The 21,986-nt window shown below is 44.5% G+C and overlaps 1 protein-coding gene across 1 annotated transcript in view; it reads right to left on the reverse strand.

The window, feature by feature from the left end:
- Nucleotides 1–21,986, reverse strand: part of lama4 (laminin, alpha 4) — an 88,361-nt gene that overhangs the window by 14,563 nt on the left and 51,812 nt on the right. The window contains exons 22-33 of the mRNA XM_054736323.2: nt 20,138–20,283; nt 15,856–16,012; nt 15,632–15,765; nt 15,344–15,515; nt 12,709–12,840; nt 12,488–12,630; nt 7,773–7,902; nt 7,541–7,678; nt 4,463–4,596; nt 2,302–2,463; nt 2,005–2,158; nt 261–454 (exon numbers count right to left, since the gene is read on the reverse strand). Of these exons, the coding sequence (XP_054592298.1) occupies nt 261–454; nt 2,005–2,158; nt 2,302–2,463; nt 4,463–4,596; nt 7,541–7,678; nt 7,773–7,902; nt 12,488–12,630; nt 12,709–12,840; nt 15,344–15,515; nt 15,632–15,765; nt 15,856–16,012; nt 20,138–20,283 (1,796 nt within the window). The remainder of the gene's footprint in view (nt 1–260; nt 455–2,004; nt 2,159–2,301; nt 2,464–4,462; nt 4,597–7,540; nt 7,679–7,772; nt 7,903–12,487; nt 12,631–12,708; nt 12,841–15,343; nt 15,516–15,631; nt 15,766–15,855; nt 16,013–20,137; nt 20,284–21,986) is intronic.

Genomic DNA, 21,986 nt, shown 5'->3' on the forward strand with positions numbered 1-21,986 from the left:
GAAGAAAATGCATTCAGTCAGACAGAAACAATTATATATGCATCATATTTTTCCACTATAAGAATTCCTGGAAATTTCTGGGAGGGGGAAGGTGGTCCTCTCAGTCTGACCCGGTGAAATGAAAATTAGCGCCTGTCCAGAAGGTTTGGTAAAATTACCCAGAAGTTCTGATAGTGGAAACGGATCAAAATAACTGCTTAGGGAACTTTCAGAGACCTTCTGACACCAAAGTTCCTTTGAGGGATTTGGACATGACTTACCTCTCAGAGAAAGAGTCAGTGAGATCTGTGTAATGCTGTCTGCTGTTGGCAACACCACAGAAGTGGAAGGCTTGGTGTGTTGACGTTGGAGTTGAGGAGAGGTAACAAGCCTCGATTCGTGACTCTGTTTGCACCTGGTCATCACTTTGTAGTTCTTGTATGTTTAGAGAAAGGCTGGGCTTGTCTCTGGTGACCTATAAAATCATTTATATACAGCACTTTAGTCCACTGTATCTATGAATGTTAACTGGAAACAAAACATCACCTAAAGCCCAGATTTTTTGGTGGCCTGGTGTGGAATCTCAATCAACAGGCCTTTGGAAACAGAACATATCAAATAGAAGATGGTCCAAATCAAATCAAACCTTATTAATAAGGTGCTTTTCATACAACCAGTGCAACTCAAAGTGCCTTAAAGATTATAATGACCCCACATAACCCTCATTCCCATCCCTCCCCATAAATAAAAGTAAAAAAGACATTGGGCTGAGTTCAGATGATCCAAGAAAACATCATCAGGAGTGTCATCTGACCCGGGAGCAGCTGGTCAAAAACAGCAGCCGAGGCGTCAACACAGGGTGCTCAGGGGAAGGAGGGCGGAGAACCCCATCTTCACCCATGATCTACCCGGAGAGCACCAGGGCTGCCACAGCCGAATACCACCCCAAGGCGCAGGGCCCCCACAGAGGAAACACTAGATGGAAAAAAATATTACAGGAGATACATACAAACGGTTGATACAAATAAATAGATAAATAGTGATTAATGAATTTATATAAATGGTAAAATAATCTAATATAGGTATAAAAAAGTAAAGAAAATAATCTTTCATATAGAGTCTCTTAAAGTACCAATCACGAGGTGCTTTACAAAAACAAAACATTTAAAATATTAAAAAGATTTTTAAAAATGCTAAAAAAATATATGTTTAAAGTGACAAAAAAATAAAAATTGGATTAAAAATGTAAGGAAAGGGAGAAAATGAATGGGAAAGAGGGACATTGGTGTGTCGCATGCTCAAGGTCATGTATTTCATCAAATGGCCAAAAGTTACAATCATAAACTGTAGGTACCGCAGAATATGGTTGTAATAACTTGTAAAGTTAGAAAGTCCTTTTATGAGCCAGAAAAGATAACTTTATTAAAGTGGTTTAGATAAAAGAGTCTTGTGTCTTCACAGGTGGCTTGGTGTCCTGTGATATGGAACAGGATGAGTTAAGGGTACTCATATCGACACCTCCGGTATCAGATTGGCATGACCTGCATGAAGTGTAGTGTAAAGCACTTTGGAGTCCTCTGACTCTGAAAGGCACTAAACAGGTGCGGGTCATTTATCATCAGTACGGGCCGGTCTCTTGGCTGCTGCCGTGGATCTTTTACTGTCAGGGCAGATGGCTCCACTGATGGTGTGTCGTCCATTACCTGACCCATCTGAACTCAGCCTATTGTTTACTCTGTTGTCCACGTATGTGTGTGTGTGTGTGTGTGTGAGTGTACGTTCCTTGGAAGTTGGTTGCGGGAGGGGAAGTGTAATTGTCAATTGTTTTATACTTGGGGAGGGGGGCTGGGATGGGAATATGGGATCTATGGGGCCATTTTAATCTGTGAAGCACTTTGAGTTGCATTTTTTTGTATGAAAAGTGCTGCATAAATAAAGTTGATTTGATTTGATTTGAACAATACCAACCAAGCAGGCATTCTGTTACCGGCTACAGGTTTACTGTCATGACCAGTTCTTTTTTACCTTCTGTGATAGGCTCTGTTTGGCTCTGGAAGTGTAATCTCGCTCCTTTGACAGAAGTCCAGCAGGAGGGTGCTGCATGGGACAGTCCTGCAGAGACACGTCAACCCTCTCTTTGTACTTCTGAAAATCCTCCGCCTCAATGTCCTGATCTTGTCTTCAGATAGAGTGAGTGAAAAGGAAATAAATGTAGACAAAGTAACAAACTTAGTGTCCTCAAACACTTACGCTAACAGATGAAAGAAAAATATCAGTGCACCTGGAACCACAGGCGCAGTCGCCATTTCACCGTAGATGTACCTGTTGATGTAGGCATAGCTGATGCAGCCTGTGAAGTTCTTAAAGCTGCTGCTCTGAGATCCTCCATAGTAGAAAGTTCTTACTGGTGAATCTGGTGAGGGGACTGTGGCGGATGAACGTTTCTTCTCCTGCTTATCTTTGTCATCCACCACGAGTGAATACCTGAGAACAATTTGATCCATGAAGAGCAGTGTTGCCACAGTTACCTTGTAATAGTACTCATTTGAGAGAAATACGCTACTAACGCGTTAATGGCATTACTGATTAAGAGGCACCATAGCCCATTTAAAAAGTCAAAAGTTCAGTTGCTGACAAATGTTTTGAAGAAATCTGTTAGGTTGCAACTTTTTCTACGTATGAGCACAGTGGCTGTGAAAGCAGTTGCAGGATTTTGTGTGCTGGGTTACAAATTAAATAATGAAGGGAGCAAAGGAAATTACTTCTTTTTCTACAATTTTTATCAGTTTCCGCAAATGGGGTATCAGGAACACAGCTGCCCTGCGGCGCACTGACAGAGGCGAGGCTGCCGAGCACTGGCGCCACCGGTCCCTCCGACCACCACCAGCAGGCAACGTGGGTTAAGTGTCTTGCCCAAGGACACAACGACAGCGACAGACTGAGCGGGACTCGAACCTGAAACCTTCCGATTACGGGGCGAGCGCTTAACTCCTGTGCCACCGTCGCCCACATCTTAAACAAACAGAGGAATAGACTTTTTGTGTGATATGCTTGTCAGCCACTAGATGGTGCCATCAGATAAGATAAATACTCCGGGAAAGAAGCTTTAAAGGGACATTATGGAAGTTTGACAGCCAAAACATGTATAGAAATAATAAATGTCTTCTTCATACGTTCTCCTGCAATGCCCTGGTCCTGTAGAATGAGCCCTGGCATTTTTACTGTGATTGCCTGTTTTTCTGTAAAATCACAGAAAAAGAGAGATGCTCGGGTCGAGCAGGCTGCTTCATGCGCGTTCACGCTCAGGCATCGCCCTCCGAACCGTTCTTTGAACGTTTTTTCAGCTGTCATCAAGAATATAAATGTTACAGATGCAAAATATGTTACTGGTGCTGTAGACTGCCTAATAAGATGATGGACTTTCATGCAGACGACTCGGGTTTGATTCTGGACGTGAACATAGTTTTTTAGAGTTTATTTTTTACATTCATGGTATATTTTTTACAGTAAGGTGCCCAAATTTTTATTTGAGACTTGCCGAACGGCATTGAATTCACAGATAAAAAAGATGTGGGTTCAACTTTCATTTTGGAACAATTTTTCAAGCAAGGGAAGGGAATGATCTGAGCATGCAGGAGGACTGGCCCATCATAAACCTTTGTCGGCTGTGCTGAAGAGAAAGGTACAGAACCACATTATTTAATTAATTAGCTGCGTGTTCTCCTGTCCTCCGGGCCACCCACCCACACACACACACACACACACACACACACACACACACACACACACACACACACCCACACACACACACACACACACACACACACACACACACACACACACACACACACACACACACACACACACACAAGGGACTGTCTCAGTTGTTATTTTCATTAAGGAGTGTGCACGTACAGCATGCGCGCCTCGTGCACTATCCTACTATTGAAGCTGCCGTTACGCTTTTGGCCAGAGGGGGCAATCGCGAGCATAAAAATTCAAGACTCCGTAAAGTCCCTTTGAGCATTAGAAGAAATCTGATCAACCTCTAGACTGAATAACGAGGAGTAAACCTGGTCCTTGAAGGCCTCAGTGGCTGCATGTTTTCTACGTGTCCCTGCTCAGACACACCTGATTTTATATCAAGTTGGGATTCTTGTTTTAACACAGAGTAGCAAAACTTTTAGTTTCTGCTCCTCCTGAGACGAGCACAAGATTGAGATGTGTTTAGCCACATGTCCCAGTCTCGTCGTCAGCTCTGAGGGAGGAGACAGACAGAGAGGGCCTGGGGTGATGGGGGGTTGGTCTGGGGGTCACCCAACCTTATCAGCACACGTCTGTAGCAGGTTCAGGTAAAACTGGATGTGTTTGTCAGAAATCAGCTCCTTACATTGTTTAAAGAGATAGAGAGTAAACATCACATGAAAACCTGTGTCAGTGCCAAATTTGTAAAAATGGCTGCTGGTAGTTGAGTTTGACTTACTTCTGATTGTTGACTGAAGCCATTAAGAAGTGTGTCCTTCCATCGCTGTATTGTTTCTTGTGAGATTTGACTTTAGATCCTCTGTTGTTTAGAACCACGGCTCCGTTTTCCAGGGAGATGCTGAACTCGCTGGACTAAAGAGGGACACAAAACGTTTCCGTTTTAGTCAATCTTTAACATTTCATTAGGGTTGGTACCGACATGTTTAATGGGTGTATTATTATTATTAATAAATAATAATAATAACAACAATAACAACAATAATAATACTCCCGAATGTCCGAGCTCCTCACCCTCTCCCTGAGGCTAAACCCAGCAACCCCGCGGAGAAAACTCATTTCGGCCGCTTGTATCCATCATCTTGTTCTTTCAGTCGTTACCCAAAGCTCGTGACCATAGGTGAGGACTGGGTGGTGGATGGACCGATAAATTGAGAGCCTTGCTTTCCGGCTCAGCTTCTTCTTCACCACAACAGACCGGTTCAGCATCCGCATCACCGCAGACACTGCCCCAATCCACCTGTTGATTTCCTGCTCCCTCCATCCCTCACTCGTGAACAAAACTCTGAGATACTTGAACTGCTCCACTAGAGGCAGGACCTCTCTCCCGACCCGGAGTTGGCATGCCGCCCTTTTCTGCTTGAGAACAATGGTCTCAGATTTGGAGGTGCTGATCCTCATCCCAGTCGCTTCACACTCAATTCAATTCAATTGAATTCAAGTTTATTTATATAGCGCCAAATCACAACCAGAGTTGTCTCAAGGCACTTCACATAGTAAACATTCCAATACAGGTCAGTTCATTAAGCCAATCAGATAAAAGTTTCCTATATAAGCAACCCAGCAGGTTGCATCGAGTCACTGACTAGTGTCAGAGTCTTTACAGCAATCCTCATACTAAGCAAGCATGCAGCGACAGTGGAGAGGAAAACTCCCTTTTAACAGGAAGAAACCTCCAGAGAATCCTGGCTCAGTATAAGCAGCCATCCTCCACGACTCACTGGGGATCGAGAAGACAGAGCACGCATGCACGCACGCACGCACGCACGCACACACACACACACACACACACACACACACACACACACACACACACACACACACACACACACACACACACCGGCCCATCCTATCTTTTGACCTCAGGTCAAAGTCTCTCTGCAATGCTGCGGTGATATCAGACAAAACGGCCAAACAAACAGCTTTAGATGCAAACAAGCATTCCAGCTTCCTGCCATCACCTGGAGAGATCTCAGACTAGACGGGTGCTATCAGAGCGGGTTCACTCCGCCGGCAGTGTCCTTCACAACCTCTTGACCCCCTGGATCGCATAAGAATCCCCACACAAGGGTACGTAGACTCAACAGATGGTGTCGGATGGTTTTATGAATAAATCTCTAGTTTACCAAACAGACAGCACAATTTATTTTACAACGCAAACTCCACAAACTCTCTCAGATACTTAAGAAAGGTTTTGCTAAAACATCTAGCTTCCATTGCAACATCCCTGGTGGCTTTCAAGCAGATCACAGAATACCTCTCACAAAACTGTCTGCTTGACCCTTACCAATCTGGGTTCAAAAAGGGCCACTCCACTGAAACGGCTCTGTTAGCAGTGACGGAATCCTTAAAAGAAGCTAGAGCGACTGCCAAATTCTCAGTGCTTATCCTGCTCGACTTATCGGCTGCATTTGACACTGTCAACCATGGCTTCCTTTTGTCCACACTCTCTAGCATGGGCATCAAAGAGAAAGCACATGCCTGGTTTGAATCGTACCTCACAGGACGATCATTCAGTGTATCTTGGCTTGGACAATCCTCTACCGTGCACCATCTTGCCACAGGAGCCCCCCAGGGCTCTGCACTAGGACCTCCTCTATTTGCCATATACACTACCTCACTGGGTGAGATCATTCGATCACATGGCTTCTCCTACCACTGCTATGCAGACGACACCCAGCTCTATCTGTCATGTCCACCGGACGACCACACTGTCTCTGCACGAATATCAAACGGTCTCTCTGACATATCAAAATGGATGTCCCCCCACCCCCCTCTCTACCGTCCACTCCTTTGTTCCCTCCTCTCCATGACTGATGTCAAGCTGTTGTTATTGTTGTTGTTAACCTCAAGGGCAACATGCCGATTATCACTTGTAAGTCGCTTTGAACAAAAGCATCTGCTAAATACATAAACATAAACATCTCATCCATCACATTAAATCACCTCCTGTTCATTACACTACATCACATTCTATCATTTCATTCATATCTTGTCTTGTATAATCATTAGTTTAGGGAAATAAATAAATTCATTTTTATAAACTATATACTTGACTGTCTGAATTAATGCGAAGTGTGTTTATGATCCCTGAATAAGTGAAGTACTTAGAATCTTCTGCTTAAACATTCAAAGATCAGTCAGTTTGATATTTCATATTTACATGGAATCATCCCATCTTATTGGCTATTTTAATAAATATGTAGATGTCATCAATGCTACACCAAAATCAACTAAAGCTAAAATGTTTCACTAGATCGTTCAATCTGTGTTTTAACTTTGACTGATGAATAATTCTGTTAGAAGCTAAGCTGTTTTTGAGTGCTTTTGCTGACCGAATGCCTTTTAGCATCTCGTGTTTATTTGCTGGTAAAATGCAAGATTACAGAATATTACGTCGTGGCAGCCTTCCGTATTTTAAAGCTAGAATTTAGTCGTTAGCTTAACTACGAGAAAAGTGTGTGGCGAATCACTCATTCACCACTGGTTTTATTAATGGATAGTTTGTTAAACCATACTCTCAGTTGGCATTTTTAACATGGGAGTCAATGAAGAATTGCACGTTTATGGAGCCAGCCCCTAGTTTATGAGTGTGGAACTGCAATTTTTGCCACTTCTGTGTTGGGAGCAGTTCTGGTCCGTGGTATTCCCCCTTGATATCAAAGCTTTCTGTAGATTGTTGACATCTCCACTGCTAGAACATAACATGCAATCACAGCTAAATTAAATAAAAATAAATGAGTACTTCTGCAGTAAATGTCTGCATTCAGATTTTACACCAAATAGGTGGAACATTTACCCCTTCACGGTGGTAGAAGAGAAGTCCGCTGCTCTGCTGTGTTCTGAAGTTGAGCCCCGCTTCAAAGCTGTCAAATGGTGATATCTTTGCTGTGGACCCGAGGAAGCTCTTTCCAGTGAAATATGCCTCGCGAGACATCTGCAAGAATAAAAGCATACATTTCTCAATGCTGTACGTGGTCAAAAGACATAGACAAAGTGTCACTGTGTAGATGAATGGAAACAGCATTTACAAAAGACTCCTCTGGGCAGCCACTGCTGATGTCAATAGTTCCGGGCTCCTCCAGCAAGTTGAAGTCTTTCTTCTGGAACTGGAATCCTTTCACACAGCCCTTCAGACTGACCACCGAGGACAACTCTGGCCTGTGGGAACACATTTGGTGAAATACTTCGTATCTTGTGTTGACAACCTGGTCAGATTTCTACCCAGAAATGGTCTTGTGTTGGGTTCTGTCAGGTGAAATCTCCTTTCCTGATACTGTAGATTATGAGTCAGAAACCTGAGACCACAGCTGCCTGAACAGGTCAGTTGTTGCAGCAGATCGTACGATGCCTTGTGATGCATCCAGTAGTCTGAGTCCCCTCTTCTGGGAGGGGGTTGGGTGTGTATGTGTGTGTGTGTGTGTGTGTGTGTGTGTGTGTGTGTGTGTGTGTTTATTAAACGAAAAGGCAAACAAAAAAATCAAGGGCTGGAAGCCCTAACAAATGACAGTAAACACAGCCCAGTAAAGCCTAAAACAAAAGGGCCTCAACAGGGATATATTTCTCTTTGAACATCTTAGGTGTGTTCTTGCTGTGTCGTGGTAATTCCATGCTGTCGTTCTTTTTAAAACACAGAAAGGGTTTTGTTACCTGTAATTGTCGCTACGTTTCGCCGACGGCTGCCGGCTTCTTCAGGCTGACGCTGATGGTGGCGTCACTTCCTTCTCCGTTTATCCGCGGCCAGCAGAGGACGTTGCCGCCCTCTGCTGGCCGCTCTCCCCTCTCCGATGATGCAGTCCCATGCGCGGTCCAGCGTGTAAACTCCGTCGTCCCTGTTCATGGTCCCACATCCACGTCTCCTTATCTCGATTGCTTCTTTAATCCATCTTTCGTATTTCTGTTGTTCGGTGTTTATGATCCTTGTGTTGTCCCAGTCCATTTTATGGTTTTCTCTTGTGCAGTGATCTGTTACGGCTGACTTCTTTATTGTGCTTTCTGCTTCTTCTTTTGCTGCTCTTGTGTGTTTTCGATTTGCCTCTTTCTCGCACTCCTTTCTATGTTCTATTGTTCGTGTGTTGAGTTGGCGTCCGGTTTCTCCTATGTATGTTTTATTGCAGAGTTTGCGACAAAGCAGGTAAACAATACTGTTTCTGTGTTTTAAAAAGAACGACAGCATGGCAAGGGATATATTTAGTCTATGAATAGCCATAAATGGACTTAAAATCTCCAAGCTTAAAAAACCCAAAATAGGCCAAACCTGCCTGAACCTTAATTGGTTTGGGTAAAGGAAAGAGCTTTTCACACCCCTGGTGTAAAACCAGTTGCTAAAGGAACATACATGCACCAAAAGAGGGAACATGTACCAAAAGAGGGAACATGCACCAAAAGAGGGAACATGTACCAAAAGAGGGAACATGCACCAAGAGAGGGAACATGTACCAAAAGAGGGAACATGCACCAAAAGAGGGAACATGCACCAAAAGAGGGAACATGCACCAAAAGAGGGAACATGCACCAAAAGAGGGAACATGTACCAAAAGAGGGAACATGCACCAAAAGAGGGAACATGCACCAAAAGAGGGAAGATGCACCAAAAGAGGGAAGATGCACCAAAAGAGGGAACATGCACCAAAAGAGGGAACATGCACCAAAAGAGGGAACATGTACCAAAAGAGGGAACATGCACCAAAAGAGGGAACATGTACCAAAAGAGGGAACATGCACCAAGAGAGGGAACATGTACCAAAACAGGGAGCATGCACCAAAAGAGGGAACATGCACCAAAAGAGGGAACATGTACCAAAAGAGGGAACATGCACCAAGAGAGGGAACATGTACCAAAAGAGGGAACATGCACCAAAAGAGGGAACATGCACCAAAAGAGGGAACATGCACCAAAAGAGGGAACATGCACCAAAAGAGGGAACATGTACCAAAAGAGGGAACATGCACCAAAAGAGGGAACATGCACCAAAAGAGGGAAGATGCACCAAAAGAGGGAACATGCACCAAAAGAGGGAACATGCACCAAAAGAGGGAACATGTACCAAAAGAGGGAACATGCACCAAAAGAGGGAACATGCACAAAAAGAGGGAACATGTACCAAAAGAGGGAACATGCACCAAAAGAGGGAACATGTACCAAAAGAGGGAACATGCACCACAAGAGGGAACATGCACCACAAGAGGGAACATGCACCACAAGAGGGAACATGCACCACAAGAGGGAACATGCACCAAAAGAGGGAACATGTACCAAAAGAGGGAACATGTACCAAAAGAGGGAACATGCACCAAAAGAGGGAACATGCACCAAAAGAGGGAGCATGCACCAAAAGAGGGAGCATGCACCAAAAGAGGGAACATGCACCAAAAGAGGGAACATGCACCAAAAGAGGGAACATGCACCAAAAGAGGGAACATGCACCAAAAGAGGGAACATGCAGCAAAAGAGGGAACATGCAGCAAAAGAGGGAACATGCAGCAAAAGAGGGAACATGTACCAAAAGAGGGAACATGCACCAAAAGAGGGAACATGCACCAAAAGAGGGAACATGCACCAAAAGAGGGAACATATAGCAAAAGAGGGAACATGCACCAAAAGAGGGAACATGCACCAAAAGAGGGAACATGTACCAAAAGAGGGAACATGCACCAAAAGAGGGAACATGCACCAAAGAGGGAACATGTACCAAAACAGGGAACATGCACCAAAAGAGGGAACATGCACCAAAAGAGGGAACATGTTCCAAAAGAGGGAACATGCACCAAAAGAGGGAACATGTACCAAAACAGGGAACATGCAGCAAAAGAGGGAACATGTACCAAAAGAGGGAACATGCACCAAAAGAGGGAACATGTACCAAAAGAGGGAACATGCACCAAAAGAGGGAACATGCACCAAAAGGGGGAACATGCACCAAAAGGGGGAACATGCACCAAAAGAGGGAACATGTACCAAAAGAGGGAACATGCACCAAAACAGGGAGCATGCACCAAAAGAGGGAACATGCACCAAAAGAGGGAACATGCACCAAAAGAGGGAACATGCACCAAAAGAGGGAACATGTACCAAAACAGGGAACATGCAGCAAAAGAGGGGACATGCACCAAAAGAGGGGACATGCACCAAAAGAGGAAACATGTACCAAAAGAGGGAACATGCACCAAAAGAGGGAACATGCACCAAAAGAGGGAACATGTACCAAAAGAGGGAACATGCACCAAAAGAGGGAACATGCACCAAAAGAGGGAACATGCACCAAAAGAGGGAACATGTACCAAAAGAGGGAACATGCACCAAAAGAGGGAACATGCACCAAAAGAGGGAACATGCACCAAAAGAGGGAACATGTACCAAAACAGGGAACATGCAGCAAAAGAGGGAACATGTACCAAAAGAGGGAACATGCACCAAAAGAGGGAACATGCACCAAAAGAGGGAACATGTACCAAAACAGGGAACATGCAGCAAAAGAGGGAACATGTACCAAAAGAGGGAACATGCACCAAAAGAGGGAACATGTACCAAAAGAGGAAACATGCACCAAAAGAGGGAACATGCACCAAAAGAGGGGTCTAACTCCTCTGTACGAAAATAACCACCAAAAACCTCTCAACACAGAGCAGTAGCAAACTAAAATACGACTGCTTCTGACAACGCAGAACACCAAGTGAGCAATTACAAAGAGCTAAGCTCTATTCCTAAAAAGGCACAGGAGCAGTCCTTCAGAGCTTTAACGCTCACATGGAGGCTACCGGTGTTAGAGTAGCCCCAGAAGGAAGAGTGGCTCCACTTTTATATCTTCCTCGTCAGCGGGAAACATCAATAGTCTGATGCAATCTGCTCCCGCCTCCTGTTGTGGTTCTTGGACAGGCTGAACTGGGAGGCTACGGAGCACCGCAACCAGAAGGCAGGCAGAACAGCAAACAGAGGCTCTGAGGTGGCGGGCAGCCCAGACCGGGAGAAGAATGCTAGAAACGCCACACCATGGGCCCCCTTTCCCTGCTAGTACAACGGAGAATGACCCGGAGGCATTCCACACGGCGTTCGAGATTGCTGCCACTGCCTCCTGGTTACCTCCATTGGAGTGGGGGCTGCGCCTCCTCCCTCTGCTGACAGGGAAGGTGCAGGGAGCAGCGCCATGGCCTGCAGCTACGAGGAGGTGAAATCACCTACGCTTGCAACCACAGTGAAGCTGGTATTTAAAAAGAGGCACTGACTTGGTACCCATTAGTAGTGGAAAAGATATGGAACCGAGCTACACCAAGTCGAGTAGGTACCAGTGAAAAAGGCTCACTAGTTATGAACAGTCATTCATAATAATAAGTCCTAGTTGAAGCCTGGGAAGTAAAAATGTTAGCTGAGTCTTTAGGCTGGTCAGTATGTGTGCAACAGCAGTGTTTAACTACTTTATTCTTAAACACTGATACTTGATTGCCCATTGACCGCTGGAGATAGGCACCAGCCCCCCCCCCCCCCTTACATGGACAAGCGGGCTCAGAAAATGGATGGATGTTACAAGGCCCAGACTAGTTTAGAACCAATAAACTCTTCGTCCTAGGAGTCTTTTAGAATGCACAGCCTGTTGTGTTAGGTTTCAGATTTTTGGCCCAGGTTTCTCCTTCAGTTTACCTCAACAACTTGAAGCATTCCTCTAGAATAAATAACTAATGAATCAGTTTTCACGAAGATTCATCTTGAGTTTGAAACCCGTATTTAATCCTGCAGGTGTGATGAACTTACCTGGCTTTAAGGATGCCGGAAGGAGCCCCGCCTATATAGATATCAGAGAACGGCAGGGTGGTTTTAGGATTCTCAAACGTTTTCACGAGGTTCTTGTCTACTACTAGGATCACCTTCCTGGAGTGATGGTAGATTACTGTCACCTGTGAGGTTTTAAAAGAGAAAAAATTTAACTTGCGTTTGAATCAATAAGAAGACCAAATAAAGAGAAAACGACTGACCTCGTGGTATTTTGCATCGTTTATCTGACGCTTTGGTGAGTCATCCTGAAAACGCTTTGGCCCGTCAGTGAAGCCAAAGTCATAAACTAAATTCAAAAACCCGTTCTTTATTTCCAAAAGGAAGAATTTATCCTGGAAAAAGAAAAGCAAATATTTGTTAAGTGAACAGATGATCAGATCAGCCAGAGATTTTAACCCCCCGCCACACACACACACACACACACACACACACACACACACACACACACACACACACACACACACACACACACACACACACAGTGTGTGCTCGCCCCGTAATCGGAAGGTTGCAGGTTCGAGCCCCGCTCAGTCTGTCGCTGTCGTAGTGTCCTTGGGCAAGACACTTAACTCACGCTGCCTGCTGGCGCCAGTGCTCGGCAGCCTCGCCTCTGTCAGTGCGCCCCAGGGCAGCTGTGGCTACATCGTAGCTCATCCCCACCAGTGTGTGAATGTGTGAATGACTGATTGTGTTGTAAAGCGCCTTGGGGGGTTCCATGACTCTAGAAGGCGCTGTATCAAATACAGGCCATTTACCATTTTACACACACACACACACACACACACACGCACACACACACACACACACACACACACACACACACACACACCCTAGCTGAGTCCATGTCAAGTTTTTAAGTACATCTACTTTTAAAGGTGTGATTCACCAAAAAACAAAACAAAAAAAAAAACACTTTTAATGATTATTTCTGATTCTAACGAGTCACTCTGCGTGTTTCATGCAGGCTGAACATGAAAATAGTCTCCTACACCCATCTCCCGCTTTAGCTTCTGATAGTAAACAGACGATGAAACTCCAGGATTAGAAAAGCCGGACAGATCTACGTCACACTGTCACTTAACTCTTTGGATCCCGAAGTTTTTTCAAGAAAATACTGAACTCTGACATGACTGTTTCAACCGGTTGTAGCTAATAAATGTATCTAATATACTTATTATTATGTCATCAGACTGCCATATTGGAATGCATCATTTTTACAGATGTTCCTTCTTATTTTTATGTTATTGTGAAAATGTCATTGTGTTTTAAAACTGTTATTTATTTCTACATATATACCGTAAATCCTCTAATACAGGCCCGGGCCTGTATTAGAGGATTTACGGTATACATTTCTTTTGACATATATTTTATTTTTTCATAATATACTTTTTGTTATTTATATTTGTCAGGTTTTTGGGCTTATTCAGCTTCAGCATTGACCTTCCCTTGTATGTAAAGAACATTTAACCCAAGGAAAGTTCCTGATGTGGACCAGAAGTGTGTGGAATATTCATATCGACTGTGACGCACCTTTACTTTCAGTTTCACGTGCAGCGATTGCCCCTATTTATGCTTTTCTGTTCTACACTCCCCCTACATCTGTCACCACTAGTAATGTTTTTTACACCCACCATGGTCTGAACTCGGTGAAAATGGCTTCAGATCATGTTTGAGCAGCCTGTTTTCTCTCATGAAGCACACGGCCTCCATCCGTCTCACTGGACGAGTGAAAATCAGAGGCTAAACATTCCTCCTCAGAACCAGAGAAGGAGCTTCGTCAACAATAAACAGACCTGTCAGCATTGTAAGTGTTTCCTCTAGCGTCACTTTTGTCCTCTACTCCACCGGGATCGTCCCGACACGGGTGGGGTGTGTGTGTGTGTGTGTTGGGGGAGGGGTTGGGGGGGCTGTCACACTCTTTAAACTCAGAACATTTCTGTAGAAACACCCACAAGTGTTGCTGAGATTGAAGTTACACATCTCCACTGTCGTCTGGTATGTAGTAATAACTTCACGAGGGAATACGTTTGCAGCGGTGGCTCGTTAAACCCAGCCATGATGTTTGTCGCAATTTTGCTACCTTTGCGCTTGGAGGATTGACATTCGTTGACTCACCCATGTTGACCCACGACGGGGAACGCTGTTGTTGGTTTAGCATCCAGGAAACAGCAGAGAACGTCTCTGCTAGTAGAAGCTAACCGTTAACATTAGCAACTACACCACACAGCAGAACTCCTCCAGGTTTGTGGAGATAAAACATCAGCGTTGCAGAGAAAACCGAGTCCGTGGTAGAGTCATGTTGCTGCTAGCCAATCAGAGGAGAGATGTCCACATATCAGGAAAAAGGGCTCCAAATCCTGCCGTCTGAAGCTACTTTCTCCTTAACCCCTCATGCACACACACAAGTCGTTCATTCCAACTACACACCACTGCTACCATACCAGCACAGTGGCCTAGTGGTAGAGTGTCCGCCCTGAGCCTGGGGGACCAGGGTTCGATTCCTGGTCGGGTCATACCAAAGACCTTGAAAAGAAATGGGACCCAACGCCTCGCTTCTTGACACTCAGCATTAAAAGGGTTGGATTGGGGGGATTGAACCACCAAATGCAGCTCACCGTTCCCCCGGGGGATGGGTCAGATGCGAAGGACTAGTTTTGCACACACTGTGTGTCACAACTGATGGGACTTTAATACGGATTAAAAAGCACATCTTTAAGCTCAAGGTCAGTGGGAGACCTTGTGAAATGATGAACTGTAAAACATCTTTCAGAGCTTGAACTTGTTCAGATAAGACTACACTTGTTCATCTCGTCCATCATCCAGGTTTAGACGTACCCTGTTCACCATGAGGAAAACGGCACCATTCTTTGAGACTGTCCGTACGGCAATATCAAATCTTGTGACAACAGCAAACGGTGCTCTTCTCTCCATGTTACTGATGAGCGCATAGCCTCTCCCGTCAAACAAGTAGCTTGCAATCCGACTCTCAGAGAAGGCCAACTTGTACCTTAAAACAGAACAAAAAACCTCAGCTTGTTAAATCATCTACGAGATCTGTTGGGCTAAGAAAACCAAAGGTTTCTGGTCTTGGGACAAGCCAGAACGGCCATGTAGACGTGGTACCTCGAGCATGGCACTGAAGAAGCCACGTTCATGTTATGGGTTTCTTTAAAGTTGTACAGGCTGATGATGCCGTTGTTCAGAGACGACAGCTCGATGCAGCCCACAAAAGGGGCGAGGCTCAGAGGAGGTGGAAGCTGCAAAGTAAACAGAACAAAAGCATTTTCATAGCTGATGTTGACTAAAAATCAGATGATTACTTTAGGATTTCCACACGATAAAATCACCTTAACACCTTCTGGGGCACCGCCGACGAACAGCACAATATTCTTGGGGTCAACATCAAAAAGGGAGCTCGGAGCTTCACCTTTTTGGATGAACTTCTGCTCATCTGTAGATCCCTGACTGGGGATGGTCAGAAAAACTTTCCCATGTCTACCCAGCCTGCAGAAAAACAACACGAGCACCACATTACCATTCTCAACAAATCATAATTATGTCAAGAGGGACTTCGGCTCTATTAGCTGTGCGGTCTCACATAACATGATTTTGGCAGCTCTAATCATGGCATTTTCATTACCTTCCAGAATGAGCCATTTCATGGTTATGCCACGCTAAGAAAAACCAAATAAACAGTTTATTTAACTGTCTTTTTATTGGAGACTTTGCCTTGCAAGGCCAGGCGCCGTGACATTGACAAACACCTGTTGCCTCCCTGTTATTCCTGGGAGGTGTGCTCATCAGGACCGAGCCGGACTCCCCCACAAGAGGGCGCTGTCACTGGAAGCCCATGGACAGCTTCTAGCTCTGCTGCTGACACAGCTGCAGTGCATCAGCTGATGAGGGCACCAGCTCCAAGCTGAGCTGAAAAGAGTGTGAAGAGCTGAGCTGTTGAGAGGCGTACTAAGAGCTCAGAAACGGACTTAAGACAGATGCTGAACTCAGAGGGGACGCTGAGATGAGCTGAGCGGGGAGACGCTGCTGATTTGAAGGCTTTTTTGTTTCCAAATGAAAAGGTTCAACCGTTCATAACTGTAGATAAAGGAAAATGCGCACATTTGCCGTCACGTTTAGAAAAATATTGAGTGTGGCTCGCGACTTCGTCCCAGTTTTTCATTTTGGCCCAGTGTGAATTTGAGTTCGACACCCCTGGCATAAGTATTACTGTGCCTACTCTTGCGTACCAAAGGTCAAGTTATTCATACCAAAGGTCAAGTTATTCATCAGAATGAACAGAAATTTACTTTTAATTTGCAGCCACAAGCTGCCTTACACATCCAGGGACAAATCACATCCATCTGGCCTCCAAGAACGAAAAACCGGGATATGCCATGTGCAACCAGTCAAAGTAGTCATAACATCGTTGCCCAAGGTCTCAGGCGGAGACTCTTATTTTCCACTCTGAATAAAGTTCACCTTCCTTGAATCATAAATGATTTTACAACTTTATAGGTTGATATTTTCGAATGAACGAGATGTTTGAATCCTAAAGTGTGTGAATAATGTGTGCATCAATCAATGATGTGTTAAAATGAATATTTTTCCTGCAGTGAGTCATTTCAGATCTTAAACTGCACCAGATCAGTGTTAACAAGTTACTCAGTACACTCCTACACATTATAATGATGTTTACATATTTATGTGAAGTGAATGTTAAAAACATTTTCACATTACACCAAGAGTTACCCTCTCTGAATACTTCAGGTTGATTAGCAAGGTCAAACCCTGCTTACCATACAGTGGCCTAAAGGCGATCCGTGCACTGATGACCTCCAGACTGCGCTACTGCAACTCCCTCTATGCTGGGTTGGACAACTCTCTGCTGCTGCCCGTCTGCTACGGGTATTAAGCTTCGTGATCACGTCACCCCTGTTCTGTCCGCCCTGCACTGGTTGCACGTTCATTTTAGGATTGATTTTAAGACATTATTGGTACTTTTTAAATGTTTGAACAGCCAGGCATCTCTTTAGCTAACAGAGAGTCTGAACAGGCATGTTCCTACAAGACGTTTGAGGTGTGAGCTCCAGCTCCTTTTAGAGGACCCTAATGGGCCATTCCCATCTGTACCGGGTCGGTCCCAGCCTGGCCCAGTTGATTCCACACATCCTTGTCTTAAGCCCATGTGGGCTGATTCTACCCACCAATCAGAGGCTTGCTCTAATGGAAGGTGTGAATTTGCTGTCAGCAGTGGGTGAGTTGGCCCTGGTCGGCCTGAAGCAGACCCCCTCGAGAAGAGGGCTGAGAATGAGCCTTGGTTGGCCCGGAAAAATACCAGGCCACCCAGATATGTAAACAACCTACACTACCCGGCCCGGGCCGACCCGGTACAGATGGGAATGGCCCATAAGACTTGTCTTGTGACCTGAAGGGACATGGCCAGTTCTGCTGTGGGTCCCAGACTATGGAAGAATCTTACTCTGTCTATAAGGATGGCTGAGTGTCTGCAAGAGTTTGTCTCTTTTTAAAACTTATCCTTTTAACTTGGCTTTTAATCTCAGCTGAGCAGAAACGCATCGTGGTGGTTTGTTATTGCTATTAGTGTTCTACTTTCCGTTGGCGGCCATTTTTACTCAGTCCTGTCTTGTCTTTGTTTTATCCTGGTAACTGTGTTTGATTAGTCGCGTCTTTGCCTGTACAGCACTTTGGTCGCTTCTGTGTGGAAAGTGCTCAACAAATAAAGGTTGATTGATTGAAATATCACTTCTTATTGAACACTTATATTTTATCGACAATTTATTAAAAGTAACTACTTACAACATGTTACAAGAGGAATCAGAGGTACACTGCACAGCCCCACGTCTCAATAGAGGCGTGCTGTGTTGTTTTTCGTGGCTCCGGGGATACAGGTACAATCTCTTTCACTCCTAGAGGGAGCCGGCTCTGAGAGCTGTGTCTTCTGCGACTGATGCATCACTAGGTCACTAGTTCAGTGCAACGCTTGTGTGGAACTAGAGAAAGTTAGAGCTGCTGCATGTTAGCAATAATCTGCTTTAGGCTCATTTTTCGTTGTTTACTCGCTGATAGATGCCTCTACCTTGTGGAAAAGTACCACACAGTTTTATGTTCGGTTAGCCTAGTGCGGGCGCTATCTACACTTCCCACTCACTTTCATTTCATTTTGGATCACAGCTCATAGCTTGTATTGACTTTGATGGACTGCTGCATGTTTTTGCAAATGCTGTAAAGACACCAAATAGTCTAGTTGGGCTGCCTTTGGTTACATTCAAATGGTGAAAAACACAAGTGAATGATGAATTGGCTTAATATGCTGTATGTTCGTGCAACAGTTAACCATTTAATATAACACTAATTATCTCTGGGGAGTACTAATACTTGCTTGTAGTGTTGGTGGAGAATATGGTGTCGATGTTTGGCCCTGTTCACACAGGTCGGGTTCCTTCTTTTTCCATATGGAGCTACTACTAGCCTCCAGTGTGAAGAACCTCGAGCCCCAACCCTGGTCCTCACATGTTCTGCATGTGTTACATGTTGCCCTTTTAAACACCAGTGTTTCCTGCTGCCACACACCCGACTTAAATGAATACGTGATTAACAGGCATCTGCAACACTTGATGTCCTCCTGAGGAGCCGGTGTAAATTAGGTGTGCTGAAGCAGAGACATGGACAACATGCACGGCAGTGGGCCCTGAGGACCAGGGTTGAGAAACACTGACCCAGAGAACCCAGAGGAAACCGATCACATCAATCAAATGATTTCCTTCTTTTTCATTAAGGGGGATTCTGCATATATAGGTATTGGACATTAACTCATTCATTGCCAGCCGTTATCTGAACAGAGCTTTCGAGCTTTTTTTTACAGTTTTTTGAAGAATCACAGAACAACGTACTCGATGATCATGTACACACAAAAAATACCAAAAGAAAGAGTAGACTCACTTCTTACATCAGGAAGAATCACGTGTTTCTAGCTTTTTCCATTCTTTCACAATCCGTGGTCCAAGAGTGAGCAGCAGGAGCTTTACCGGTTAGCACCTAACGTTTGACACAATGGCCTCCCAAACCCATCTCCTAATTCATGGATTATCTGCTTTATGATCATGTGACGTGTGACACACACAGGTGAAAATCATCTTTAGAGCGAGGATGTTTACGCTAAAGGTCCGCGAGCTCCTTTCCGAGCCTGCCTCGTTAAAAAATGCAACTGACGACTTGAGTCATCAATGGCAGTGAATAAGTTAAGAGGCGGACTATCGGATATCAGATATCGGTTAAAAAAGCCATTATCAAGCATCCCTGCTAATGTCCTTGTTTGGGATGTCACAAACTGGGACTTTTTAAAAATGGTTTGTTTGAGGCATATTATTTCTGAAACATAACACTCACCAAAACCAGATGGGTGTTTTTTTATTCCCATTTGGAGTGTTTCCAGTGGCATTAGAGACTCGCATGGCAGCACAAAAGGGGAGTTTTGCACAATATGCCCCCTTTGAGGTTTTTTCATTAGGAAAAGGCTACCATTTTAATAAAGTCAGAATGAATGAAGAGTTCAGATCATTTTTACATTAAACAAATCCTTCAGCATGAATCCTTCAGTGGTTTAAGTTTTACCTCTCTATTTTGATGTGGTTGAAGACTGCAGGCCATTGGCTGACAGGCTTTGATGTCAGTGGGATTTCAACGTCTTCACTTCCGAGGTTGTAGACAAAAACCAGGTTGTCATTCTTGATGGCCAAACCCATGTAGTCTTTCCGGCCCTTAAAGCAGCAACAACAGAAAACATTAACTCATGAACTACCAGTTGTTTTCTGAACATAAAGTCCCTGATCATCCACTTTCTTCCTTTTACCCGGAGTCGGGTCGCGGAGGCAGGAGCCTAAGCAGAGAAGACCAGAATGTCCTCTCCCCAGCTTCTTGGACCAGCTACTCTGGGGGAAACCCAAGGCATTCCCTGGTCAGCCAAGAGACATAGTTGGCGTGCCTGGAAAACCTCACCACGGAGGCGTACATACGGACTAGATGCCCGAGCCACCTCTACTGGCTCCTCTAGACGTGGAGCAGCAGTGAGTCTACGCCGAGATCCTCCCGCATGACCGAGCTTCTCACCTTATCTCTAATGGGGAGCCCGGCCACCCTGCAGAGAAAACTCATTTCGGCCGCTTGTATCTATAGGTGAGTGTAGGAACGTCGATCGACCGGTAAATCGAGAGCTTTGCTCCCTGGCTAAATTAAATTAAATTCAATTCAATTCAAGTTCATTTATAAAGCACCAAATCAGGACCAGAATCATCTTAAAGGAGACATAACATGAAAAACTCACTTTTTTGTCCATTAACTTCACTAGAGTTGCTATTTAGATATTTTATAATTAAGTTTTGGGCGTATTTGACCACCCGTTCAGTTTTTCAAAATACCTAATACATCTGAAATTTATGTCGTCACAATAACTACCAAAAATGGTCATGGCCCTCCGGCTAAACACAGAGCCAATCCACCATTTTTTCTTCTCGCTAAGATTTTTGAAGTCCAATTGGAAAAATGCAGAATGTCTGGTTATTTTAGCCACACACAGCTCAAAACTGTTCCTCGTTTTAAGGAAGAGTGGTGTGGCAGTATTTAAAACCAGGAGCTGATGCCACTACTGCTAAAAAAACTGAAGAAAAAAGTAGTGTGTGTGTGTGTGTGTGTGTGTGTGTGTGTGTGTGTGTCCCAGGCTAGTGGCTAGTACAGAGTGCTTCGTCTAAAAGGAGCAATTTCCATCTGAAAGTGGCGGTAACGGGACTTTACGACAAATGTCGGCAAACTTTACTTTAGATTTATGGGCATTAGCAGCACTATAGCATTAGCTTCCGACCCGCTAACGCTAGCACAATATGCTAGTAAAGTTAGCACCCAAATTAATGTGGAATTGGCCGATTTTCGTGGAATAAAACGTGATCTGGAAATTCTGATTAATACCTTTTTTTAAAACCAGATGATAACCTTCAACTGATAATAGCAGCAGAGAGCCTGTGTGTTGTTCTACGTGAGTGTGATCTTAGCATCCAATAAATAAAGTCCCATATCAGCTAAAATGCAGCGTGACAAAGTTGTTAAAGTGCATCAACACAGTGGATTTAATACGAGTTTTAAAGAACAATCTCAGAATGAAGTGAGGTTAGTTTTTTGTCTCACTGCAGATAAAAAAACTAACTCTGCATCAGTCAGACGCAGCGAAGCTCACTGACACTCGTCTGCATGAGCGTGAGCGTCGGAAAGCTGATAAAATCACCTGTAAAATAATTAAAACAAAAGTTAAAATGCCCCTTTGCTTTTTAGAGTCCACATCTAGAAAGCTGGAGCCATGTTTCACTGACAGGCTCGTTGTCGTCGTCTTCCTCCGCTTATCCGGGTCCGGGTCGCGGGGGCAGCATCCCAACTAGAGAGCTCCAGACAGTTCTCTCCCCAAGCCACCTCCACC

This window comes from Nothobranchius furzeri, chromosome 3, assembly GCF_043380555.1.
Source record: "Nothobranchius furzeri strain GRZ-AD chromosome 3, NfurGRZ-RIMD1, whole genome shotgun sequence".
In the NCBI taxonomy this organism is placed as follows: domain Eukaryota; kingdom Metazoa; phylum Chordata; class Actinopteri; order Cyprinodontiformes; family Nothobranchiidae; genus Nothobranchius; species Nothobranchius furzeri.